Genomic DNA, 26,568 nt, shown 5'->3' on the forward strand with positions numbered 1-26,568 from the left:
CACAGGTCAGATTAGTGTCACTACCACACCTGAGTGCCAGCATAGGTGCAACTTATTTTGAAATCACAGTTATGATAATAACTTGATAATTTTACCCATTATGCTTTTGTTTTGAAATTCGAGTTTGGGCACATTCCTATTGTCACCACCCCTTTTATTTTGAAGCGACATTGTCATGTGAAGAAATGGCCATTGGTCACCATCACTAAGGCTTTTATTTTGAAATTCCAGGGCAGATTTTATGCAATGACTTCCTGGGGTAACAGTCACAAGGAATTTTATTTTGAAAAATAAAATAGACTATCCATTTTGTTTTGGGAATTAAGTCTTGAAATTGTGTTCACGATAGGTTTTAGTTTGAAACTCCAACGTGTACATTGAGATATCTCCATTTTATGGATTTTATTTAGAATTTCTAGGAACCGTTACTGCTGCTTTATTTTGAAGTTACAGCTGGACATTACAAGAAGACTTCCTTTTGTAGCAGCCTATGTGGTTTTTACTTTGAAATTCCAACGTTTTTTCTGAACCCTTGCAAATGCTTTTATTTTGAAATTGGGGTCGCACGTGGTGGACTTCCTTTTTTTTTTTAGCTGTCTCTCCGGCTTTTACTCTGAAACACCAGACCGGATCCCGGCTTGTTGTTTATATGTCCTCCTCCGGCCCGACCCACCGAGTTTCCTCCGAACAACGAAGCCGAACATGAGCGCTCCTCTGCGGCCTGCGTGTGTCCTCCTCCTCGGCCTCTCCTTGGCCGCGCTCTCCCCGTGCTCCGCCTGTCGGTTCCGGATCCCGCCTCACGACCAGGTGGCCCGAGTCGCCCGCTTCGTCGCCCACCAGTGCGACTGGGCCTCCATGGCCACCATCTCCACCCACAAGCCGGTGGTGGGTCAGCCGTTCTCCAACGCCTTCTCGGTGAGCGACGGGCCGCCGGGCTCCAGCTCCGGGGTGCCCTACATGTACCTGACCCGCATGGAGATCTCCGTGCAGGACCTGGAGGTGAGACTCGCCCGGCTCCTGTCACTGTTTGTAAAAGTGCCATCAAAGAATATTTACACCACAAACTTTTTTAGTGTTCATACAGCAACATGAATTTATAACGTTCAAAACTCGGTTTAAAAATCTACGAATTCAGGTTGTGTCGTTCCTTCCTCGCGTCTCTTGGTTTTATGACCGAAGTTTGAAGTGTTTTGGGAAAATCACCAGTTGTTGTGAAGTGTAAAAAGCTTTGCCTTTCACCTTATTCTGTTTCTTCCAGTATTCCTTTACAATATTACAGCATTTATAGCGTTCAAAACTCCCACAGAGAAAGTTGATATTTTGGGAACATCAGTCATCTCCTGTGTTTAAAACTGCTGCAAGCTTCAGATATTCCTAAACTTTATTCAGTCTTTACTGTACAACACTTCTGGAGGGATTTGTGGTATTCTAAGTCTAATAGACCTCACTAAAATCTTTAAGGACTTTTTACTATTTTATTTACAATATTTACAGCTGCTATTAAGAAATTATTGCAGACTTAATGATTTGTTTAAATGTCTTGTATTGTTTTAAATGTGTACTCCAGCAGGGTCAAGTACTCCAAAAAGGAGCATACAATACTAATATAGGGCTTTGCAGCGTTTAAAGAAACATACTTTACTAAAACTGTACAGGCTTATATTTTATAGTTTATTGTACAAAAATTCTGTTGTATTAAATGTTAAAGAAATAATTTACAATGACTTTTTTGTACGTTCTGTATAATAATTAATCTAACTAATTAAAAAAATACTTTCTTCAGCAACAGGTCACATAACTTCAGCATGAGGCAGCAGTTTTTGTGTGCAGTGACTCAGCAGTTTGGTGTTGGAGTCACATGTGAGCTGACATCATGTGACCGAGAACATGAGTCAGCACTTCTATTCGCTCCTTTAAGTCTTCAGAGTTACACAAAGCTGTAAATGTACATTAAAGAGGAACAAAGTTCACCAACTTCATGTTTCACAACTGCGTAAGGAAATATTCTAAAAACAGCATTTGGTGGGAAAAGTTCTGGTTTTAAAAACATTTGTGTGTGTCACCTGATAACGGGGACGGTGTCAACGGGGACGGTGTCAACGGGGACGGTACCACGGGGTGTTACCTGTCAACGGGGACGGTGTCAACGGGGACGGTACCACGGGGTGTTGCCTGTCAACGGGGGCGGTACCTGTCAGGTGTAACTCTGCCTCCCTGCAGGTGGACCGTCGGGCGTCTCTGTCCATGTCTCTGGCTCAGACGGAGTACTGCAGGCAGCAGGGCTTCGACCCTCAGAGTCCTCTGTGTGCCCACATCATCCTCTCTGGATCCGTCCTCCAGGTACCAACACACACACACACACACACACACACACACACACCTGTTCCCACCTGTGTCCAGGTGCTGAAGTCTGACCAGTCACAATGCCCCCCCCCCCCACCTCCCTGTTGTCCAGGTGAACGGGACAGAGGCGGAGTTTGCAAAGAAATCTCTGTTCAGTCGTCACCCGGAGATGATCGACTGGCCGACTGATCACAACTGGTTCTTCGCCAAGTTCAACATCACACAGGTACCAGTAATACTACCAGTTATACTACCAGTAATACTAGCAGTTATACTACCAGTTATACTACCAGTTATACTACCAGTAATACTAGCAGTTATACTACCAGTTATACTACCAGTAATACTAGCAGTTATACTACCAGTTATACTACCAGTAATACTACCAGTAATACTACCAGTAGTCCCACTAAGTGCCCCTCCTCCGTGTTCCAGGTGTTGGTGTTGGATTATTTTGGCGGTGTGAAGACCGTCACTCCGGAGGAATATTTCCAGGCGACGCCGTACAGGAAGCACCACTGACGGTCGGTTTTCAAAAGTCAGAATTGAGTTGGTCTCAAAAACAATCGAAATAATAATAATCACGAATACAAAAATTATTATTAAGATTTTCCACAGAAGCCACAATTGACATTTTAAGTACAAATTATATCTTGAAGCCAAATTTTTCAAATTTTTTTTTTTTGTTTGTTTTGTTTTTGTTTGTTTTTTTTGTAAATGTAAACTTTTATATCATAATTAAGATATACTTTGTTAAAACAATAACATTTTCTCTAAAAATGTGTAATTTGTTATTTTTTCCTTTTTGTGACAAAAATGTGGAGTGACGGGAATCGACCCTGCGACCTGCAGCAGGTTGTCGGTTTGAATCTTGTTTGACGTCTTCATAACGTCCAGTGAATTCTTCTCAGTTCAGTCATCAGGTCACAAATTTCAAACCATTTAAAGCACATTTTACCTTATTTTTTAAACATGTCATTATTTTTGTTTCTAGTTGACAAATTATTTTCATTTTTCATACATTTTAATTAGTTTAAATGAAACAAGAATTTATTGGATGTTCTATTAAATCCTCTTTACTTTGCCTTGAAACATTTATAGTGTTTTTTTGTCCTAAAAGTGAATAATAGGTAAACGTTTGGTCATTTTAAGACGTTTAATTCAAGTTTAAAAAAAGAAAATATTCATGATGTCATTTTTTTTCTTCTAATTATCAACATGTACTTAGAACTGAACCAAACTAACCAGGTTAATTATTCAATTTAGTTCATCTTTCTACAAAGAAATTCAAACTTTAAGGGGAAATGTCAGCTGTTAATTGATTAGAATATAAAAGTTGTGTGAAAAAAGAAATAAGGAGCAAGCTGCAGTGCAGTAGTTTGACCACCAAGGGGAGTCGTTGGACTCCAGAAAACACAACTACACATTTTAGGAGCAACAACTTCAAGTACAAACTATTTCATTTAGTTTGTTAAATTAAAACACAAGATAACTGTGTAAGAATCAAAGTTTCTTTTTGTATTTTTCTGTAACAACAAACTTTTCTCTTTTGTTTGTTTTATTTTGTGTCTCAATGCAAAACTGCATTCACTAAATGAGAGATTGAAAGAGTCATGTGACAGGATTTTTCACTGGTGTTCGTTTGGACCACAAACTGCACTTTATTAAACGGATTCAGATGCCAGAACTCATTAACTTCCATTTGAAATTAGACTCAACAGGTTTGTAGTCTTGATCCCACTTTGAAGACACATTTCCCATGAGTCTTTAGGTTTTTTAAAACCTCAGGGATGATGAAGTTCTGGAAGTTTGTGATTTAATGTTTGGAAAAAGTTTGACAAAAATTGATTTCCTGTTTTTTCATGATTTATAGAAATGACTGTTCAGATACGACTGTGAATAACAGCTCGATACTCATTCATCTGAAAACACGGACAGAAAGCTGGCGTCTCATTTTGAGAAATGCGTAAAACAAGCTTTCACGGGGGCGGGGCTTAATACGTTGTCTGTGGGAGGGGCGGGGTTTAACTTTGCTTCCCTTAAAGATAATTTTAAATATCTTTACGATCTTCTGCTTCTTCCTGAACGGAAATCTACATTTTCGTAAGAACTTTTTGCTGTGAAATATAATTTTTTCAGATAATAAATTATTTGTTTAAATAAAGACTTTAAAAGATAAGATGTGTCCTCCTCATGTTTATTCTTACTTATTTTAATGTAATGATCAGAAGCTTTACTTACAGCATCGTTGTGTTCGACCTCCTGGATGTTGTTATTTTATTTGTTTTGGATGTTATTTATCGTATTTAATGTTTCAAAATCTCCTCATCACTGTTAACCGCAGCAACACTGAGAAAGTCCTTGAAAGTTTCTGGATTATATTTTAAGGTTTTTCCAGACTGAATAATCAGCTGATACGACAACGACACTTTAAAGTATTTGAGACAGCTTTGTGTTTTTCCTGTTTTTAAAGGAGACGAAGAAGTTATGATGACAGAAGGAAGGAAGCTGACAAACTTCTCTTTACTCAAAGCGTCGTCACCAAAACAAAAGTTTTCATGTTTATTTTCATTTCTATTCATCAACTCAGTCAATCACTTTTAAATTCGGAATATTTCCAGAGCGAAGATTTGAGAAGTTTCCGGTTTGTTTGGCGACCTGTTGCAGGGCCTTGACCCCCAGCTTGGGAACCATTGAGTGCTTCAGTATTATTCAACATGTCGACTGACATTTTTGATCTCTGAACCGAGACGAGTGAATAAAGGAAACGGAGTCGGTGCAGATCAAGATTTTTAAGATTTGCTCTCGGCTTCAGTCTGAACATGAAAAACAGCCGATGAAGAACTAAAAGCCGAGCGGTGTGTTTGTGTGTGTCATCGTGTGGGAGAAGTATGTCACCGTGTGTCACCTGCTCAGCAGCTCTTCACCACTTCCTGTTCCGCCACCAGACGAGTTGAAGACGCTCGCTTCGCTTCGTCGTGACGACGCTCGCTTCATTTCGTCGTGACGACCGGTGGAAGAACCACGAGCGCTTTTTCACGAAGCTCCGGACTTCTGGCCTGCTGGTCCTCGTTTTGGTGTTTCCTCCGGCAGGTAGGACCCCCCCCTCCCCCCCCACCCACACCCACCCACACACACCACATATAGATATTTATATATTTTACAGATGTGACTTTCCTTCTTGCTGCTTAAGATTAGAAATGAAAGCAGCTTTTGTAAAAACAACGGACTGTTGGATTATTAGATCAGTTTCACTACTTTGATTTGAATGAGTTGTATTTAGCAGGTGATGATGATGATGATGATGAAGATGATGCATTAGTCACAACTTTCCAACATGTTTGACACCTTTTCTTCAACAACAGCTCTGGAAAGCTTCGAACGCATCGTAACGTGCAGAAAATGTGGATATGGATTTGTGGTTTCCGTGTTTTGTTCTTGTGTGAAGAAATTAAAAGAGTTTTCAAACAGCAGAAAAAGTTTCAAACCGGAGACAAAAAGATGTGAATGTAGACGCGGCTGCTGGCGGCCATGTTGGAGGTTTTATTCTCGTCAGCAGAACTGAACACGGATCCTTTCTGTCTGTTTTCAGGCTGAACTGATCATTTCTGTCTCCAGCTGATTGATCTGTCACAAGAAAACCAATAATTCATGAGCTAGTCGAGCTGACTTTAGCAGTTAGCACGTCTGGTTAGCACGTTAGCGAACAAATGAGGATCAGCATCAACACAAGGACTTTTATTGACTTCAGTTTTAGATGTTTCATTTTCTGTTTTGTTCATTTTTCTACTCACGTTTTGAAGGAAATGTTCATATTTTTAAACCGGAATCTGAACATTTGTACTTTCCAACCATAAAAATGAAAAGATCAGATTAAACCATGAAAGACTTTTAAACCGTCTCGCTTTACAAATATTTAATTCCAGCTCAGGCTGTCAAAGTCCAGTTTAAACCAGACAAAGTTCACAGAAGTTTAAACCTTCAAACACCAGTTTTAACCCATTAAAGTTGAGGTCATTAAAAAAGGGATCAAATGATCCAAACCAGTTTCAAACATTTCCATTTTCTCCCTTCGAACACAGAACGCGGTGTTTTAACGATGTTTGAAGATCTTTGAGTCGAACATCAAGTTGGAAGAAAGTCGGTTAAAACGACGTTGAACACGTAGAACGAGCCGGTGAACTCTTCTTTAACTCGGACTAAATCCATCTCTGTTGGTGCTGTTTGTGGTCTGAGTTCAAATCATTGGAACGTGAACAGAAAGAAGAAAGCTGCGTTCAGGCTTTTCAGGATGAATTCATGCGTTCGTTCCTTTCACTTCAGGCTTGAACGTTATCAGCTGATTTGTGGAGTTTGTTTTGTTCCGACTAACGAAGGGACGTTAAACGTGAGCGAGAAACGTCGGATGAACGGAGCCGAAGCTCTTCAGGTCGAAGTACATTCACTGACGTCGGCCTGAATCCAACGACGATCGCTTTAAATTCAAAGTCGTTTGCAGTGTAAAAGTGTGAAATGAAGGCTGTGGTGTTCCCGGAGATGTGGTTGGTGCGACCGCGCTGACTGAAACTCCGTTCAGGAAGCAGCGTCGCAGATTCACCCCACAGCGAAGCCTCGAACGGACGCTGGCGAGGTCACGTGACCTGAAGACCAGTTTCAGACCCGACTCTCAGGAAGGTTTGAAAAGAGCACAAACTGAAAGCACCGTTTTCACTTCTTTCTTTTTGCTGTTTCTCAACTCGGCGGCCATCTTTGATGGAAGATGAAATGAAAACACGACGAGTGTCCTGGATTCAGTTTCAGGTGCAAACTGTCGACTGTGAAACCGCAGCGACGCGTCGAAGGCTTCGTGTTTCCTCAACACGCTGTTCTGTGAAACGCTGGTTTGGACCGTCAGATAGCGTGTAGCGTGTTTATCGTCTGGTTCTTATCTGCAGCTCCGTGACCAAACAGCAGCAGATAAGAGTTTTAAAGATAAAACCAACATCGTATCTCAGTGGGACGGATCGATGGCGCAATAATGGAGAAGGTTCCAGAACACACGTCACGACAACAACCGACGAACTCCAGATCGCATCAATTCACACCAACACGTTCCACAACACGTTCCACAACACGTTCCACAACACGTTCCACAACACGTTCCACAACACGTTCCACAACACGTTGGCGGCTTTCACATGATCCGGGATTATTTAGCGCGTTGTTCTTCCCGTGTTTCCATGGCGGTACTGATGCTCTCCTGCTGCGTTCACACCGACACGTTGTCATGGAAACGAGCGGAACAGTTGACTGACGGTCATTAAACATGTGATGGATGTTTCCTCGGTGACTCAGACAGAAAACGTTACGGCTGAAAGCTTCACTTCATCTGACTCACTAGTTTCTACTGATTCTACGAGTTTCTACTGATTCTACGAGTTTCTACTGATTCTAATAGTTTCTACTGTTTCTACTGTTTCTACTAGTTTCTACTAGTTTCTACTGATTCTACTAGTTTCTACTAGTTTCTACTGTTTCTACTAGTTTCTACTGATTCTAATAGTTTCTACTGTTTCTACTGTTTCTACTAGTTTCTACTAGTTTCTACTGATTCTACTAGTTTCTACTGATTCTAATAGTTTCTACTGTTTCTACTGTTTCTACTAGTTTCTACTAGTTTCTACTGATTCTACTAGTTTCTACTGATTCTAATAGTTTCTACTGTTTCTACTAGTTTCTACTGATTCTAATAGTTTCTACTGTTTCTACTGTTTCTACTGTTTCTACTAGTTTCTACTAGTTTCTACTGATTCTACTAGTTTCTACTGATTCTAATAGTTTCTACTGTTTCTACTAGTTTCTACTGATTCTAATAGTTTCTACTGTTTCTACTGTTTCTACTGTTTCTACTAGTTTCTACTGATTCTACTAGTTTCTACTGATTCTAATAGTTTCTACTGTTTCTACTAGTTTCTACTGATTCTACTAGTTTCTACTAGTTTCTACTGATTCTACTAGTTTCTACTGATTCTAATAGTTTCTACTGATTCTAATAGTTTCTACTGTTTCTACTGTTTCTACTAGTTTCTACTAGTTTCTACTGATTCTACTAGTTTCTACTGATTCTAATAGTTTCTACTGTTTCTACTGATTCTACTAGTTTCTACTGATTCTAATAGTTTCTACTGATTCTAATAGTTTCTACTGATTCTAATAGTTTCTACTGTTTCTACTGTTTCTACTAGTTTCTACTAGTTTCTACTGATTCTACTAGTTTCTACTGATTCTAATAGTTTCTACTGTTTCTACTGATTCTACTAGTTTCTACTGATTCTACTAGTTTCTACTGTTTCTACTGATTGTAATAGTTTCTACTGATTCTACTAGTTTCTACTGATTCTACTAGTTTCTACTGTTTCTACTGATTGTAATAGTTTCTACTGTTTCTACTAGTTTCTACTGATTCTACTAGTTTCTACTGATTCTACTAGTTTCTACTGATTCTAATAGTTTCTACTGATTCTAATAGTTTCTACTGTTTCTACTGTTTCTACTAGTTTCTACTAGTTTCTACTGATTCTACTAGTTTCTACTGATTCTAATAGTTTCTACTGTTTCTACTGTTTCTACTGTTTCTACTAGTTTCTACTAGTTTCTACTGATTCTACTAGTTTCTACTGATTCTAATAGTTTCTACTGTTTCTACTAGTTTCTACTGATTCTAATAGTTTCTACTGTTTCTACTGTTTCTACTGTTTCTACTAGTTTCTACTGATTCTACTAGTTTCTACTGATTCTACTAGTTTCTACTGTTTCTACTAGTTTCTACTGATTCTACTAGTTTCTACTAGTTTCTACTGATTCTACTAGTTTCTACTGATTCTAATAGTTTCTGCTGATTCTAATAGTTTCTACTGTTTCTACTGTTTCTACTAGTTTCTACTAGTTTCTACTGATTCTACTAGTTTCTACTGATTCTAATAGTTTCTACTGTTTCTACTGATTCTACTAGTTTCTACTGATTCTAATAGTTTCTACTGATTCTAATAGTTTCTACTGATTCTAATAGTTTCTACTGTTTCTACTGTTTCTACTAGTTTCTACTAGTTTCTACTGATTCTACTAGTTTCTACTGATTCTAATAGTTTCTACTGTTTCTACTGATTCTACTAGTTTCTACTGATTCTACTAGTTTCTACTGTTTCTACTGATTGTAATAGTTTCTACTGATTCTACTAGTTTCTACTGATTCTACTAGTTTCTACTGTTTCTACTGATTGTAATAGTTTCTACTGATTCTACTAGTTTCTACTGATTCTACTAGTTTCTACTGATTCTACTAGTTTCTACTGATTCTAATAGTTTCTACTGATTCTAATAGTTTCTACTGTTTCTACTGTTTCTACTAGTTTCTACTAGTTTCTACTGATTCTACTAGTTTCTACTGATTCTAATAGTTTCTACTGTTTCTACTGATTCTACTAGTTTCTACTGATTCTAATAGTTTCTACTGATTCTAATAGTTTCTACTGTTTCTACTGATTCTACTAGTTTCTACTGATTCTACTAGTTTCTACTGATTCTAATAGTTTCTACTGATTCTAATAGTTTCTACTGATTCTAATAGTTTCTACTGTTTCTACTGTTTCTACTAGTTTCTACTAGTTTCTACTGATTCTACTAGTTTCTACTGATTCTAATAGTTTCTACTGTTTCTACTGATTCTACTAGTTTCTACTGATTCTACTAGTTTCTACTGATTCTACTAGTTTCTACTGTTTCTACTGATTGTAATAGTTTCTACTGATTCTACTAGTTTCTACTGATTCTACTAGTTTCTACTGTTTCTACTGATTGTAATAGTTTCTACTGTTTCTACTAGTTTCTACTGATTCTACTAGTTTCTACTGATTCTACTAGTTTCTACTGATTCTACTAGTTTCTACTGATTCTAATAGTTTCTACTGATTCTAATAGTTTCTACTGTTTCTACTGTTTCTACTAGTTTCTACTAGTTTCTACTGATTCTACTAGTTTCTGCTGATTCTAATAGTTTCTACTGTTTCTACTGATTCTACTAGTTTCTACTGATTCTAATAGTTTCTACTGATTCTAATAGTTTCTACTGATTCTACTAGTTTCTACTGATTCTAATAGTTTCTACTGATTCTACTAGTTTCTACTGATTCTACTAGTTTCTACTGTTTCTACTGATTGTAATAGTTTCTACTGTTTCTACTAGTTTCTACTGATTCTAATAGTTTCTACTGTTTCTACTGATTCTACTAGTTTCTACTGATTCTACTAGTTTCTACTGATTCTACTAGTTTCTACTGTTTCTACTGATTGTAATAGTTTCTACTGTTTCTACTAGTTTCTACTGATTCTACTAGTTTCTACTGATTCTACTAGTTTCCACTGATTCTACTAGTTTCTCCCGTTTCTACTAGTTTCTACCGTTTCTACTAGTTTCTCCCGTTTCTACTGGTGTTAGAAAAATGACTCAGAGGCTGTATTCAAAATCAAACATATCAGACATTTATTCTTGCAAGAAGGAGCAAGCATCCGTTTACTTCACTCCACATGTCCACTCAAAGAAAGATGTCCAGCATTGCTCAGCGTCTCTCCTCCGTAGTTCAGCTTTTATACAGTTTGACAAACAGTTGACGTCCACCCCCACTCCCTTTACATCTGAGTTCAGCTGTAGGCCACAAGATAAGGACATATGGACGTCGTAACATATGGACGTTGTAAATTAGACCATGCTGTGGACAGATAGTACTGAGTGAGGTCGTAGGTAACACGATCAAGACACGGAGACGTCGTGTCTGAGAACATGCTGTGGACAGATAAATACTGAGACAATAGAACAAGTACGATGAGTTCATTATTTTTCCATCCACTAGTTTCTACTAGTTTCTACTGATTCTACTAGTTTCTACTAGTTTCTACTGTTTCTTCATTTCTGAACATCAACACCGAGAAATTACAAGAATACATACATGATCTTATTCACAGCTACAACACACACACACACACACACACACACACACACACACACACACACACTAACACACACACACTAACACACACGCACGCACACACACACACACACACACACACATACACACACACTAACACACACGCACGCACACACGCACACACACACACCAACTACAGACCTCAGCGACCATGAACTGATGATGTCTTTTTGACATCTGCGTTGCCATGGAGAAGCAGGATGTAAGGCCTCATGTTGTGTGACATTTCTCAGAAGTTCATCATCGAGCTTTATCGATTCATCTTTATTAGATTGGTTTCTTATTTTGTCACTGTTTCCCACAGTCCGTCTCCAAACGTCTTCAAATGTCTTCAAACGTCTTCAAACGTCTTCAAATGTCTCTGAACGTCTTCAAATGTCTTCAAACGTCTTCAAATGTCTCTAAACGTCTTCAAATGTCTTCAAATGTCTCCGAACGTCTTCAAATGTCTTCAAACGTCTTCAAACGTCTTCAAATGTCTCTAAACGTCTTCAAATGTCTTCAAATGTCTCTAAACGTCTTCAAATGTCTTCAAATGTCTTCGAATGTCTTCAAACAGCCGAACAACCAAAAGCTTTTTTCTGATGCTGATAGCAGAGCGGACAAAGAGGAGTTGAAAGTGTAGAGATGGCTGAATGTAGATAGACCTGCCTGGTAACATGATGAGATAAAGAGGAGGAAGAGGAGGAGGAGGAGGAGGAGGAGGAGGAGGAAGGTTTAAAACACCAAAGATGAAGCAATTAGCTGAAAAAAAACAGATGATTTGGTGTCCACATCATGTATTTCCTCAGAAAGAAGCAGACGTCTCTCCACCAAACTCCATGAACTTTTCTTTACATTCTACTGAACTCTGCTGATAGAAACATGATGGACACAAGTCAGGAGACAGTTTGCATTTTTTGTGTCTTTCTGTTTGACTAACACACTGGTATGACCACACACACACACACACACACACACACACACACACACACACACACACACACACACACACACACACACACTGAACCACATGTGAACACACCTGTCAGTTAATGAGCCACACGAGAGCTCGGCAGCAGCTGAGGAAACCACCGAGGCTCTTTCACACACACACACACACACACACACACACACACACACACACACACACACACACTGCACGAACAAACCTTCCCTCAACTTCATTTAAAGGAAGACACCAGAATACAGAAATAAAAACTCCTTCAAATGAGCTGGGGGAGAAAACAAACGCACCTTTTTAAATGTGTTGCTTCTTTGTGGTGTAAAACTTCAATAAATCATGATGTATGTGGACAGCTGTAAAACAATGAAAATCTCTCCACCAAACTCCACTAACTTTTCTTCCGTTTTTAGTGACTTGTTTTGTTTTCTCTGACCTTTGACCTCCACAGACGTGATGGCGCTGTACGAACCTCAGATGTGTTACATCCTGGACGGCTTCCTCGGCCTGTACGGCATCATCATCACCGGCATGTTCATCAAGGAGAAGGTGGGTCGGCCACGAACCTTCACACGGCCAGACTTATCGGTCTGGACTCAGACTTATCGGTCTGGACTCAGACTTATCGGTCTGGACTCAGGACTTGTCGGTCTGGACTCAGGACTTGTTAGTCTGGACTCAGGACTTGTTAGTCTGGACTCAGGACTTGTCGGTCTGGACTCAGGACTTGTTAGTCTGGACTCAGGACTTGTCGGTCTGGACTCAGGACTTGTCAGTCTGGACTCAGGACTTGTTAGTCTGGACTCAGGACTTGTCGGTCTGGACTCAGGACTTGTTAGTCTGGACTCAGGACTTGTCGGTCTGGACTCAGGACTTGTCAGTCTGGACTCAGGACTTGTCGGTCTGGACTCAGACTTGTCGGTCTGGACTCAGACTTATCAGTCTGGATTCAGGACTTGTTAGTCTGGACTCAGGACTTGTCAGTCTGGACTCAGGACTTGTCGGTCTGGACTCAGGACTTGTCGGTCTGGACTCAGGACTTGTTAGTCTGGACTCAGGACTTGTCGGTCTGGACTAACCGTGGTTCCTGTTCTTCTGCAGTTCTTCCAGACCAAGGTGAAGGTGACGGAGGAGAGCGTCTACACCGTGAGTCTCTGGAACATCTGAACACCGACGGTTTAATGTAGCTCTTCAGAACAGGAAGTGATGATGGTGAACAGGAAGTGATGAAGAGGATTAACCAGTGTTTTTGTGTTTAGGACCTGAATGGCCAGAACACCGTTGATTACGCCCCGCTGGTGAGAGACGCCGAGAGAGGAAGAGTGAGTCCACCGTGGTTCTACCTCATATTAATGATGCTAACGATTAACAAACAGCAGAAATCCCTTCAATAGAACCGACCCACGTAGAACCTTTAAAGAACCCAGTGAGCTCCATTGAACAACATTATCTAAGAACAAAAACATTTCAATCTCCACGAAACGTTAAAATCGTGCGTATATGATAAACTATAAGCTTAGAGAAGGAACCTTGAAGGAACCTTGAAGGAACCAGACTCAAACTTACGCTAATGAACTCTGAAGAAGTTGTAGAAGTTGATGTGAATAAGGTTCTGATTGACCGTTGAAGTTGGCGTAATAATAAAAATGTATTTCACGTGTCACGTTGTGTCTTTAGAACCGGCGGACGGCTGACGACAGCATCTACACGGTAACAAACACGTTTCATTGGTTGTTTAAGTCATGTGATGCGTTTAATATTGAACTTTTCAGACTTCCATATTGGAGACAAATAGTAAACGTGGCTTTAAGATGTTATTTTGAAGTGTCTCCAACGGTATATTCTAATAAAGTATATAATATGTGACGTGTTTTAAACGCAGGGTTTGACTAAAAACTCAGACGGACAATATAAAGAGCTTCCTGTCAAAAGAGAGGTGAGCGCTCAACAGTCACACCGTTTCTACTTTCATGCTTTTGTTCTCATTTATTTCAGTTTCCAGAAAACACATTTATTATCATTTATTTAGAATTTGTTCTGAATAAATAGATGTTTGTGTTTTTGTAGCGTCAGAGGAAGAACGAGCAGGTTTATCAGGTGAGCAGGAAAAAGTTGATTTGAACAAACCAGCTTCAGACACGGTTGATTGATTGATTGATTGACTGACTGGTTGATTGATTGATTGATTGACTGACTGATTGATTGATTGACTGACTGATTGCCGTGTGTTCAGGGTCTGAGTTCGGCCTCCAGAGATACCTACGACTCCCTGCAGATGCAGCCGCTTTCTGCTCGCTAACGACGTCCGTTCAGACTTCAGTTCAGAAGTTCTTGTTTTCTGACGACAGAACTTGTGACAGTTTGAGCGTCCGACTTTTCGAAGGTTTGTCGAGTCTTGATTCAGGAAACATCCAGAAGGTCCAACTCATTTTTGTTTGAAGAATTGTTCAATAACAGACGAGAAATCTCTCACATTTGATTTTACCAGCAGTTAATTGAATTGAAAATGTATAATATGTCAATACAATCTGTCTTCAAGATGACATATCCAATAAATAATAATGGATAAATTCATTAGTAATTTGAATACATAATCATAAGATGTGTCATATAACTGTTAAATAATGAAAAAAGTTTCGGTACTCTGAAGGTTCATTAATCTGAAAAAAAAAAATGTGTTTCATTACAGCAGTTTGTTTTGTAAATTGTTCATCTCATTAATATTTTTACTTCAGAGCATTTTCATTTAATATCACAAAATACAAAAAATAAGATCCGAAGCAGTGCTGTGATTGGTTGTTGCCTGAGTGGACAGCCAATCGCATGACTGGCTTTGACTGAAAGAAAATAAGAGGAAAATAAACTGCGTGAATATTTACACAGTAAATCAGTGATGTTAAATAAGGTTTAAAAAATGTCACAGTTTTTATTGCATTTTTGGTCAGGATTTCTTTAAATGATTAACTTGTTTAATATTGAACCTTTTGGGCCTCCTTGGATTAGACAATAAAAACCAGTGCAGCTTTAAGTTTCTTTGTTTTGGTCAAGGTGCTTTTTTATTATTGGAGAACTTTAGATGGTTATAATTGATCAGTCGCTTGTTTTTGTCATGCTGATTTTTTTCCTGAGAATTTTTGCAGTCGCGATTGTTGTGACGTTTCTGTACGAATATTAGCTCCATTATAAAAGTCATGTTTGCTCTGTAATAGCTGCTTGTGTCTGATATTAAAATGTCTTACTGATGAATTCTTTTCAGGCAGTTGAACATTTCATTTTACACGTTTCTGCCACCTGGTGGACAAAAAGTAAAAGCACCTTTTTTATGAGGCTTTTCTTTTCCCTTAAAAATAAACATGAATCAGTTTGTTGTAATATTTAAAGGACTGTTGTCTTTCAGCGGCTCAGACTCTGTTCAACTTACATTTCACATAAAGGCGCTTTTAGGGGATGAATTAAGGGATAACCATGATTTCATTTAGTCAGTTTGGGGTTTTATCTGTGAACAAAGATGGAATAAAGGCACACAAAGCACCTGGCTGGAGATTGGAGAAGAGTTTGTGTTTTTTGAAGGTTTATAAAGAATATTTTTTGCATGTTGTTTACGGAGATCGCATAACAACAGCTTTATTTTGAAAGGAAAAGGCGGAAGTCCCGACGCTGGTCCCAAACGGCTAGTTAGCATTTACCGCTACATGGCTAGCAGAGTGTGTGCTGTTCCAATGGCAGCTTTAGCATTAGCACACATGCTAACATAAAACGAGTCACTTCCGGAAACAACTCCGCTAACGGCTCGTTAGCCTCGTTAGCTCCCGACAACAACAACACGGAGTCCCTCCGCTCGGCGGCCTTCGTCTTTTTATCTGATCTTAGTCTTATTATCTTATTTTAGTCTTATTATCTTATTTTAGTCTTATTGTCTTATTTTAGTTTTATTATCTTATTTTAGTTTTATTAGACTTTCACAGGAAAACACGACAATTTGAAGGAAATCCAGATGGAAACAAACGCGCCGAAAAGACGAGACAACAAGAAGTCGCTGCGGGTGAAAGTGATCAGTCTCGGGAACGCGGAGGTGGGAAAGGTACGAGTCCCCGGTACGAGTCCCCGGTACGAGTCCCCCGGTACGAGTCCCCGGTACGAGTCCCCGGTACCCCCCCGGTACGAGTCCCCCGTACGAGTCCCCGGTACGAGTCCCCGGTACGAGTCCCCGGTACCCCCCGGTACGAGTCCCCGGTACGAGTCCTCCGGTACGAGTCCCCGGTACCCCCCCCGTACGAGTCCCCGGTACGAGTCCCCGGTACCCCCCCGGTACGAGTCCCCGGTACGAGTCCCCCGGTACCCCCCCCGTACGAGTCCCCGGTACGAGTCCCCGGTACGAGTCCCCGGTACCCCCCGGTACGAGTCCCCCGGTACGAGTCCCCGGTACCCCCCCCGTACGAGTCCCCGGTACCCCCCCGGTACGAGTCCCCCCGGTACGAGTCCCCGGTACGAGCCCTCCGGTACGAGTCCCCCGGTACGAGTCCCCGGTACGAGTCCGAGTCCCCCGGTAGGAGTCCCCGGTACCCCCCCGGTACGAGTCCCCCGGTACGAGTCCCCCGGTACCCCCGCCCGGTACCCCCCCCCGGTACGAGTCCTCCGGTACGAGTCCCCGGTACCCTCCGGTACGAGTCCCCCGGTACGAGTCCCCCAGTACAAGTCCCCCGGTACCCCCGCCCGGTACCCCCCCCGGTACGAGTCCTCTGGTACGAGCCCCCCGGTACCCCCGCCCAGTACCCCCCCCGGTACGAGTCCCCCGGTACGAGTCCCCCAGTACGAGTCCCCCGGTACGAGTCTCCAGTACGAGTCCCCCGGTACCCCCGCCCGGTACCCCCCCCGGTACGAGTCCTCCGGTACGAGCCCCCCGGTACCCCGCCCAGTACCCCCCCCCCCGGTACGAGTCCTCCGGTACGAGTCCCCCGGTACGAGTCCCCCAGTACGAGTCCCCCGGTACCCCCGCCCGGTACCCCCCCCCGGTACGAGCCCCCCGGTACCCCCGCCCAGTACCCCGCCCGGTACCCCCGCCCGGTACCCCCCCCGGTACCCCCGCCCGGTACCCCCGCCCGGTACCCCCCCCGGTACGAGCCCCCCGGTACGAGCCCCCCGGTACCCCCCCCGGTACCCCCGCCCAGTACCCCGCCCGGTACCCCCGCCCGGTACCCCCCCCGGTACCCCCGCCCGGTACCCCCGCCCCGGTACCCCCCCCGGTACGAGCCCCCCGGCTTACCGAGCCCCAAACTCAGGCGGACTTCAGGCTCATTTTGACTGACAGCTGATGATGTGGGCTCGAAACCCGCCGTGAGAAGTCCGGCCGGTCCGGTCCGGTTCTGCAACCCGCCGGTCCGGTCCGGTCTCTTCATCTGGTGTTGGTGATGGTGATTTTTGTTGTCGCCAGACTCCATTGAAGATCAACGTGTTTGTTGACGTCACACATCCCACAAACATCGAGAACATGCATGGAAACGTTTCAGAAAGATCGACATGTTCTTTACATTTCGGAGAATATTTGACTTGTAAAGATTAAAAAACAAGTTTCTTATGAAGGTTCATGTTGCAGTTAACAGTCAATCACTTCAACCCTGAAGTGAAGTCAGCTTTTAAAATCATTTTTAAAATGATCTGAATGATCAAAGAGGCTCCAAAGATTCCTCATTTATCGTTCACAATATTTTAACTCTCAAGAACTTGTATGAAATAAGATCATCTGCAAAACTCACATGTCTAAAGGCCAAAAGTCAAGTTGAGCACAACGAGTTCAAAACGAAGATATTATAGAGAAGTTCAGACTTATCTGGAAGCCGAATTGGTAAAATGATCATTATTTATGTTTTAATATGTCTGAACTTCAGACTCTAACAAATGTACCTCAAACTCTAGTTTCTCAGCAATTCGGCGCACAAGTTCCTCGTTAAGATTAAATGTCAACTTTGAAAACGAGCTTTCTCACGAAACATTCGTCCTGTCTTCATTTAACAGGAATGTGAAGCCTGGCGGGTATTCTGATGAAGGTCTGTCTGGTTGGTGGATCACCCTTAAATAGCTTGATTTGTGAAGGGGGTTTTGTATGGAAGGTGTTGGCGCTCACCAGAATCTTCCTTTCCAGAGCTGCATCATCAAGCGTTACTGCGAGAAGAGGTTCGTCCCCAAATATCTGGCGACGATCGGCATCGACTACGGAGTCACCAAGTGAGTTGAGCGACTGCATCCCGTGACTGTTTTAACGTGTTTTAACGTGTTTTAACACGTGTTTTAATGTGTTTTAACGCATGTTTTAACATGTTTTAATGTGTTTTAATGTGTTTTAACGCATGTTGTTCTTTCAGAGTTCAGGTTCGAGACCGAGAAATCAAAGTGAACATCTTCGACATGGCCGGTCATCCTTTCTTCTACGAAGTGAGTCACCAAAAAACACAGTTTCGTTAAATTTGTAGGATTAATGAAAAGTACTGAGTTGTAATGCGGGCAAGCTGCCAGCAGGTGGAGCTGTTGGAACCGGTCAGTGTTGTTCCTCGGTGGTGTTTGCAGGTGCGTAACGAGTTCTACAAGGACAGCCAGGGCGTGCTGCTGGTGTACGACGTCGGGCTGCGGGAGAGCTTCGACGCCCTCGACAGCTGGCTGGGCGAGATGAAACAGGAAATGGGCTCTCAGGCCAACATGGACAGCATCGTGTTCGTCGTCTGCGCCAACAAGGTTCGCCTCATTCCTGACTCCGCCCACCGCAGGCTTTTAGAATATAGAAAGGTTTTTTTATTGTGAAAGACGATGAAGTGGACGGCCGCCGTGTGCGCAGGTGGACCTGACGAAGCGGCGGGCGGTGGACGAGGGCGAGGGCCGTCTGTGGGCGGAGTCACGAGGCTTCCATTACTTTGAGACGTCGGCTCAGAGCGGCGAGGGCATCAACGAGATGTTCCAGGTATTTGTTGGTCCGAGCGTGCGGCTTTTATTGTGAAAGGGTTGTTCCTGAGCGCCGTGTTCTCCTCGCAGTCCTTCTTCTCCTCCATCACCGACATGTGTGAGAACGGCGGGAAGCGTCCGGTGTCCGAGGTCAACGCCGGCTTCACCAAGGAGCAGGCCGACACCATCCGACGCATCCGCAACAGCAAGGACTCCTGGGATATGTTGGGCGTGAAGCCCGGCGCCACGCGGTGAGTCGGCCACGACCTCCGTACAGAAGACCCGCTTGTACAGAAACGTACGGTATGTTTACGTGTTTGTTGGTTCCCGCTTCTCGTTTCCAGGGAGGAGGTGAACAAGGCGTACAGGAAGCTGGCGGTCCTGCTGCACCCGGACAAATGCGTCGCCCCCGGCAGCGAAGACGCCTTCAAGGCCGTGGTGAACGCTCGCACGTCGCTGCTGAAGAACATCAAATAACGCGCGACTCTTTTCGCCGCCTCATCGCTTTCTTTCACCGACGTCTCGCCGGCGACGTTCACGACCTTCTGCTGAAACACTTCGTCAAACATCGCCGAGACGAGCGAACGGAAGACGATGAGCGCCGCGTGGACGAAGGAGCCGAGTCAGCGTTTTCACCACGTGTGAAACGGGAGGAACATAGTCTCTTAAAATCAATTACTTTGAAGTTCTGTGGAAAAAAACTCAAAACTTTGAGCAAAAAAGTTCAAATACACGAGAATACGTTTTAAAATTGACGTAAGAATCAATTGAACAATTTTAAGGTTCAAATTTAGTTTGAGCCAAAAATCCAGTAAATGTTTAGATTTTAGTCCAAACTGTTTACGATATTTAATAAACTTAAATGAAGCAAGACGGACAAACGTTGACAGTATTTCAAAATGAAAAGTAGATTAGATTTAAATCTAAATCTTAAATGTAAAATAACAAGGGATTCAATTTTTAGTGAAAATGTTGAAACGTTGCCGTAAAGTACGTAAAGTACATAAAGTACGTAAAGTACGTAAAGTACGTAAAGTACGTAAAGTACATAAAGTACGTAAAGTACGTAAAGTACGTAAAGTACATAAAGTACGTAAAGTACATAAAGTACGCTTTCCTTTAATTCATGTACGAATTCATTTTCATCCAGATGTGGAGAAAAGTCTGGATTTTTAGGTCTGAAAACTCAAACGTGTTGTTTTCACGTGGATTTTGTCTTTTTGCGTATTTAGCCGAGTTATCGTCTTCGTTCCTTCGGGTCAAAGGTCAGCGTGAATTCACTTTGGCCTTTAAATCTAACATTACCAACGACTGCAAGAATCAGTAGATTTTGTTAAATGTGACTTTTATTCTTTTTTTGTCACAAAATTTTAAGACGCTAATTTAATCCTGAAATTCGTCCACGAGAAGCCAAATCAACACGATTTACAGGTGTGATGTCATCAATGTGCACGTTGAATATTCAAAACAAGATCAAACCTGTCAAGTCGTCAACGACGTCCCGACCAGCAGGGGGCGTAAGGGGGCGGGACCCTGGACCTGAACTTAACTTCCTGTCTGATCACAGGAACCAATCATCTGCTGTTTCCTGGAAAGGCGGAGTTAACGACATCCTTGTTATTTTTCCTCATAACTCCGAGTTCGTTCCCTCCGATGACAATATTTATATTTATGTTAATTTAAGTTATTGCTTCTGAGAATTGCTGCTTTGTTCCTGTTAAAGGATTTAAGTTGTTTTGCGTAGATACGAACTTTATTTCCTCAAAACTCAAAATACTTCATTTCCCTGAAACATTTTTCTTTTCTGAAACAGCATTTTTTTTTCCGTCACATCGAATTTCTGCCCATAAATTCAGATGTTCTTTTGATAAATGAATTTGAGTCAAAAGAAATGAAAAGGTTTCTTCCGTACGTGAGACGATGTCACTGATTAATCTTGAAGAGACTAATTTCTCCCTTTTTAAGCTCAGTTTATTCTCTTGTATTTCTGAAACTGTTCCTTTCCGTTTCTAATTTCCTGAAGTGTTTTATTGGTTGTTGGGTTTCGTGACCTCTGATTGGTTCCTTTCGTGGACAGATATCTTCGCTTCATTTGTCGCGTCACATTTTTGATTTGTTCCTCGTTAACTTACGTTGGACGACGTATTTCAACGTACGTTTCTCTTTTGTCAAATCGTCTTAATTCCTTCAACTCCCAAAGTTGTTTTCCCGAAAACACAAATTACGTCATTTATTCCCAGAAATATCAGATTTGGTTCTGCAGAACTTTAAATATTTATAATTTAAACTCTTCAGTTACTTATTAGTTTCTTTATTTGCACTTAAAAAAAATTCACTTTTACGAGAACAACTTGAAGAAATGCAGCAGTTTCACCTGTTTTTAAAGCGTGATTTGTCGTCCACGAGGCGCTCACTCAACGTTTCCATGACGACGACGACGATGGTCATTTTTCATCAGGATGTTGCGCTAAAAAATAACTTGTGCCCATTTACCGACTTTTTATCACGTACGAACGAATATCTTTCTTTAGCAGAAAAAAAGAGTTTCATACTGTAAAGAAGTGACGGACAGCATGTCGGTGTGTCATCATAGTTTTATATTTTTACATATTTGTGTCCACAGGAATGATTAAAAACAGGCTGAGCTTCACTTTATTGTGATTTTTATTTGTATTAATCTGAACCATCGGCTGTCGATGATGAGTTCTTCTGTTTAAAGCAACTTTTAATCACTTTGTATAAAATACACAATTTAAACAAACAATAATTCAACAAACCTCAATGTTAAAACTGAAGTCATGAATATTTCAGAGAAAATAAACAGTTGGAAATAAAAGTGGTCAATTTTGAAAATACTAAATGAGTGAAACAAAGAAATGAGTTTTATGGAAGTTTTTAAAACGTTAGTCACTTTAAGTTTCATTACAAACAAATCAACAAATCAAGCTGATTTCTGAAATGAAAAAAACTTCAGTGCTAAAAAGTGAAAAACACAATTGTGACAAAGATCATTTAAAGTTATTTGAAAACGAAAAATCAAAGTTACTTTTAATTTGGAAAATTCTAATGCTGAATAATTTAAATGCTAAATAATTATATAAAAATTACGAATTAAATACAAAATGTATGAAAACAAAATACCTAAAATAAAAATCACAATAAATCATAAAGTGGAACAAAGAAAATGGGTTTCTGCCAATCACGTGTCTCCAACATCGTGTTATTATAACCACCGATAATTTATTATGTGACGAATACGTATTTAAACCGCTGAACTAACGTGTGTGTGTGTGTGTGTGTGTGTGTGTGTGTGTGTGTGTGTGTGTGTGTGTGTTACAGTTTCACTGTTGTTATGCTGGATTGTTGTTTGAAATAATAAAGAGAGAAAAACGTCACGTGACTTCTAGCTTTTTTTTTAATTTTTATTATTTTTTATTTATTTCTTTATTTATTCTTTATTTATTTAATTCTACCCAGCATTCCCTGCAGCGTCATGTGACCGTCTTTCCGCTGCATGCTTTTTCATTTTCAGGGATGTTGAGGTGAGTAGAAGATGTCAGCAAATCTCAGTACTTCAATCAATTTCAAACAAATTTGAAGTATCAGAAGGAAAAAAAAGTGATTCTTTTAACATCTAAATTTAGATAAAGAATTTATTCTGGAGTCAGAATTTTAAGGAAAATGTAAATATGAGCAATAATTAATTTTAATAAAACTTTTGAGCAGAAAATGTGGACTCACTCATTGAGAATCTTTCCTCTGGTCTTTAGTTTTGCAGCTGAGTTAAGGTCTTCGTTCCTTGTGGTCAAAGGTCAGTCGCCATCCAGCCGCTAATGGAAGAAGCTCCTGCAATAGGACTCACCTGGTATTTGCTGTTTTGCGTGTCGGGTCTCTGGTTCCTGGTCTCTGGTCTCTGGTCCCTGGTCTCTGGTTCCTGGTCTCTGGTCCCTGGTCCCTGGTCTCTGGTCCCTGGTCTCTGGTCCCTGGTCTCTGGTTCCTGATCCCTGGTCCCTGGTCTCTGGTCTCTGGTCTCTGGTCCTTGGTCTCTGGTCTCTGGTCCCTGGTCTCTGGTCCCTGGTCTCTGGTCCCTGGTCTCTGGTTCCTGGTCCCTGGTCCCTGGTCTCTGGTCTCTGGTTCCTGGTCTCTGGTCCCTGGTCTCTGGTCTCTGGTCCCTGGTCTCTGGTTCCTGGTCCCTGGTCCCTGGTCTCTGGTCTCTGGTCCCTGGTCTCTGGTCTCTGGTCCCTGGTCTCTGGTCCCTGGTCTCTGGTCTCTGGTCCCTGGTCTCTGGTCTGCCACGAACACGACCTGACCCAGTTGGTTGGAGGTCAGCCAATCCCATCATGCTCCTAATCTGCGTGATTAATGAGCGGCCGGTCGTCTCGGTTTCAGGATGAACGGAGTCCGTCGGACATCTTCTGCTTCATCAGCTCATCACACGAAGCTTCCGCTCGCGTCCTGCTCTCATTTACAGCTTTTTATAGGAACCTGAAACCAGACAGCTTCACTCGCAGACGGAAATCAAACGTAAGTTAAGACGTCCGCTTGTTTCCAACTTTGACCTCTCGGTTGGTTGATGTCACTCAAACCTCATCATCACCTTCATCTTTATTGCGTTTCAGTTTCGAATGAGGCGGGAATCAAAGATTTTCAAAAGAGAAGCTGCGGAGACGGAAGAGGAACGAAGGAAACCATCGACAGAAGACAACAAGACTAACGGGAAGAAGCAGACGAGAACGAGAGGAAAGACAGAAGTGGAGCGGGAAGGAAAAGTACGAGGAAATAAAGAGGAAACATGAGAGAGTTGAAGTCTCCGTGTGGACCGGGAGGACCAGATGGACCGCGTGGACCGCGTGGACCGGACGGACCGGACGGACCAGATGGACCAGATGGACCAGATGGACCAGATGGACTTGGCAGCCAGAAGGTACGACACACATCAACTTTCATGTTCAGGAACCTCACAAAAATGCTGAAGGTGTTTCTTCTCCTGCACCTTAAATCTGATGATCTTTACATGGAGTCTGGTTGGTAAACCTGCAGCTGCTTTTTCTTCATCAGGTCGACCAGCAAACAGCCAATCATCACATTACATTACATTGTGTGTGTGTGTGTGTGTGTGTGTGTGTGTGTGTGTGTGTGTGAGAGAGGACTGATGGCATCATCTCAGTGAGTTGATGTTGTTCGCTTTGGCCGTGCAGGAAACTCTGAACCACATAAACACACAGGAAACCACTTCCTGCTGAGAGTCGGTACACACACACACACACACACACACACACACACACACACACACACACACACACACACACACACACACACACACACACACACATACATACACACACACACACACACACACACACACACACACATACACACACACACACATACACACACACACACACACATACACACACACACACTCTCTGTAGCTTTGTGGTTGAGGTTTGTGTGTGTGGTGGTGACCTCTGACCTCTGACCTCTGCAGGCCTCGCCCACGGTGATCCCAGGTGTGATCGGAGTCACCAAACCTCAGCACGACATTTGGGGGATGACGGTGAACGTGGCGAGCAGGATGAGAGCACCGGGGTCAGCGGGACGATCCAGGTGAGACCACACCTGTCTGTCTGTCACAACATGATGATGTCATACCTGATGCTTGGGCCCCGCCCCCTCAGGTCCCAGAAGCCACCAGCTGTATTCTGGTGGAGCGAGGCTTCCTACGGCAGCACAGAGGGAACATTTTTGTCGAAGGCATCGGTGAACCTCACGGTAAGGTGAGTTAGTCATGTGACCAGGAGGCCATCTTTATCTTTAGTCATGTGACCAGGAGGTCAAGATAATAAAAACTGTTGTTATGATGAAGCAGGAAAATCAACAAATTCAGAAACTGTTTTGAGAAGATCGTAGTGGCTGAATATCAGGAAAATATCAAATGACAAGAAAGATTTAGGGTTAATAAACAGGCCACGCCCACAGAAAGAGGCCCCGCCCTATACAAGAGTTATGCGACTTTGTTGAAGAACATCCTTGAAACAAATAAATCATTATTACGTTATTAAGAGAAAAGAAGTGTCATAAATATGAGAACATTTAAAAGAATTCCCTTCGTAGGAAGTCTTCTACTGTAAACTGTGTTTCTGATGATCTGATGAAGAAGAACATAAAATAGAAAATATCACAGCAGGAAGACGGACCTTTCAAAATAAAAGTAAAGCCAGCCCTGGGTTGTATCTGATAACATCCAGTGTGCTGTTTCAGGACGTTCTTCGTGAGCAGTCAGGAGGAGCGCTCCATTCGTGGAGCGTGGCGGTGGGCGGGGCTTCAGTCTGGACAGGAGCGCTCTGGGGGCGGGTCTACAGCCTGGGCCAGGAGCCAGCAGTGGGTCTCAGACAGGAAGAGGAAGCTGCCTTTTCAAAGTAAAATCACGATGGATACATTTCATCTCTGAAGTGTCGGAAATCGAAATCTCAACACCGGATTTTCTTTGGTTTGGCGTAAAACTAAATAAGGCTGTTTAATGGAACTACAGCTCCCATAATGCTTTGCGAGATGTAGCTAGGAGCTATCAACAGCAGCAGAACTGTGTGAGCAGATACTGTATGCAGTGCATCATGGGTAATCAGACACACATCGCTGATCACTGAGATACTGAAGGAAACTTAAAATCAGACGGATTCTCAGGCAGCTTCTGAACTGTGTTTTTAGATTGTTGTTAAACTCATGCACAACTTCCCTCCTTAAAGATTTTCACATTAAAAGCTTTGCAGCAGGTCGCTCACCGACAAAACGTGGTTTTATTTTGTCGTCTCTTATTTGAAGTCGACAAGAAACACCGACAAAACCGAGACATTTGGCATTTTGAAAAGTGGTCGTTGTCATAGCGACATGAGGAAGAGGTCAACTTCGTCCAGGATATTTTCAACTTTTCAGGAAAACTTTTACTTTGAAACTTTTTCAGATACGTCATGCGGATTGGAAGAAACACTTTGATTCGTCCAGAAGTTCGTAGTGAAACCGACAAACTGCAAAAAGTCGTTTCTTCAACTGACCAACAGGGGGAGCTGATTTTACACTGAAAGCTTCATCGGTTGGATATTTTGGATTTAAGAGGGACTGTGTTTTAGAAAAGGTAGCGGTGTGTTTGTTTGTTTGTTTGTTTGTTTGTTAGCTGTGCGTTGGTACGACCTACTTGCTCTTCTATTTGGATCTTTTGCTGTCTAATGAAACTCATCTCAGGAAGTCAGGTGGTGAAGGGAGAACACCGTTGCTATGCAACGCATCCAGAGCGTTGCCGTAACGATGAAGAAGGTTTTCCTCCAAGGAAGAACA

General features: G+C 42.0%; 4 protein-coding genes across 4 annotated transcripts; all 4 read left to right on the top strand.

Moving 5' to 3' along the window:
• The first annotated feature begins 38 nt into the window (after nt 1-38).
• Nucleotides 39-4,522, top strand: creg1 (cellular repressor of E1A-stimulated genes 1). Its single transcript, XM_069163815.1, has 4 exons — nt 39-999; nt 2,221-2,340; nt 2,456-2,569; nt 2,779-4,522. Exons 1-4 carry the CDS (start codon nt 703-705, stop codon nt 2,863-2,865), a joined length of 618 nt encoding a protein of 205 aa, XP_069019916.1. The 5' UTR covers nt 39-702; the 3' UTR covers nt 2,866-4,522.
• On the top strand, nt 4,137-15,552 carry LOC138206902 (T-cell surface glycoprotein CD3 zeta chain-like). Its single transcript, XM_069163742.1, has 9 exons — nt 4,137-4,150; nt 5,303-5,436; nt 12,758-12,855; nt 13,408-13,452; nt 13,566-13,628; nt 13,984-14,016; nt 14,189-14,242; nt 14,374-14,403; nt 14,540-15,552. The coding sequence occupies exons 1-9, from the start codon at nt 4,137-4,139 to the stop codon at nt 14,603-14,605; spliced, it is 537 nt and encodes a 178-aa protein (XP_069019843.1). The 3' UTR covers nt 14,606-15,552.
• A 545-nt stretch (nt 15,553-16,097) lies between these two features.
• Nucleotides 16,098-22,631, top strand: dnajc27 (DnaJ (Hsp40) homolog, subfamily C, member 27). The gene is made up of 7 exons (XM_069164028.1): nt 16,098-16,387; nt 18,446-18,528; nt 18,666-18,735; nt 18,868-19,032; nt 19,133-19,255; nt 19,327-19,487; nt 19,581-22,631. Exons 1-7 carry the CDS (start codon nt 16,301-16,303, stop codon nt 19,711-19,713), a joined length of 822 nt encoding a protein of 273 aa, XP_069020129.1. The 5' UTR covers nt 16,098-16,300; the 3' UTR covers nt 19,714-22,631.
• Nucleotides 16,393-17,607, top strand: LOC138206893 (uncharacterized; the record flags this gene model as incomplete). The annotated part of the gene is made up of 1 exon (XM_069163732.1): nt 16,393-17,607. A coding segment is annotated over one exon (1,215 nt), but the record flags the coding sequence as incomplete, so codon positions are not given.
• Nucleotides 22,632-26,568: the final 3,937 nt, after the last annotated feature.

Source organism: Embiotoca jacksoni, unplaced genomic scaffold (assembly GCF_022577435.1).
Source record: "Embiotoca jacksoni isolate LCO1_2020_lvr unplaced genomic scaffold, fEmbJac1.0.p SCAF_30, whole genome shotgun sequence".
Classification (NCBI taxonomy): domain Eukaryota; kingdom Metazoa; phylum Chordata; class Actinopteri; family Embiotocidae; genus Embiotoca; species Embiotoca jacksoni.

Coding starts and splice junctions, on each gene's coding strand:
- creg1 (XM_069163815.1), top strand. CDS start 703: ATGAGCGCTCCTCTGCGGCCTGCGTGTGTCCTCCTCCTCGGCCTCTCC. Junction 1,000..2,220: donor TCTCCGTGCAGGACCTGGAG/GTGAGACTCGCC, acceptor GCCTCCCTGCAG/GTGGACCGTCGGGCGTCTCT. Junction 2,570..2,778: donor CCAAGTTCAACATCACACAG/GTACCAGTAATA, acceptor TCCGTGTTCCAG/GTGTTGGTGTTGGATTATTT.
- LOC138206902 (XM_069163742.1), top strand. Junction 5,437..12,757: donor TTTGGTGTTTCCTCCGGCAG/GTAGGACCCCCC, acceptor TGACCTCCACAG/ACGTGATGGCGCTGTACGAA. Junction 12,856..13,407: donor GCATGTTCATCAAGGAGAAG/GTGGGTCGGCCA, acceptor GTTCTTCTGCAG/TTCTTCCAGACCAAGGTGAA.
- dnajc27 (XM_069164028.1), top strand. CDS start 16,301: ATGGAAACAAACGCGCCGAAAAGACGAGACAACAAGAAGTCGCTGCGG. Junction 19,033..19,132: donor TCGTCGTCTGCGCCAACAAG/GTTCGCCTCATT, acceptor CCGTGTGCGCAG/GTGGACCTGACGAAGCGGCG. Junction 19,256..19,326: donor GCATCAACGAGATGTTCCAG/GTATTTGTTGGT, acceptor TTCTCCTCGCAG/TCCTTCTTCTCCTCCATCAC.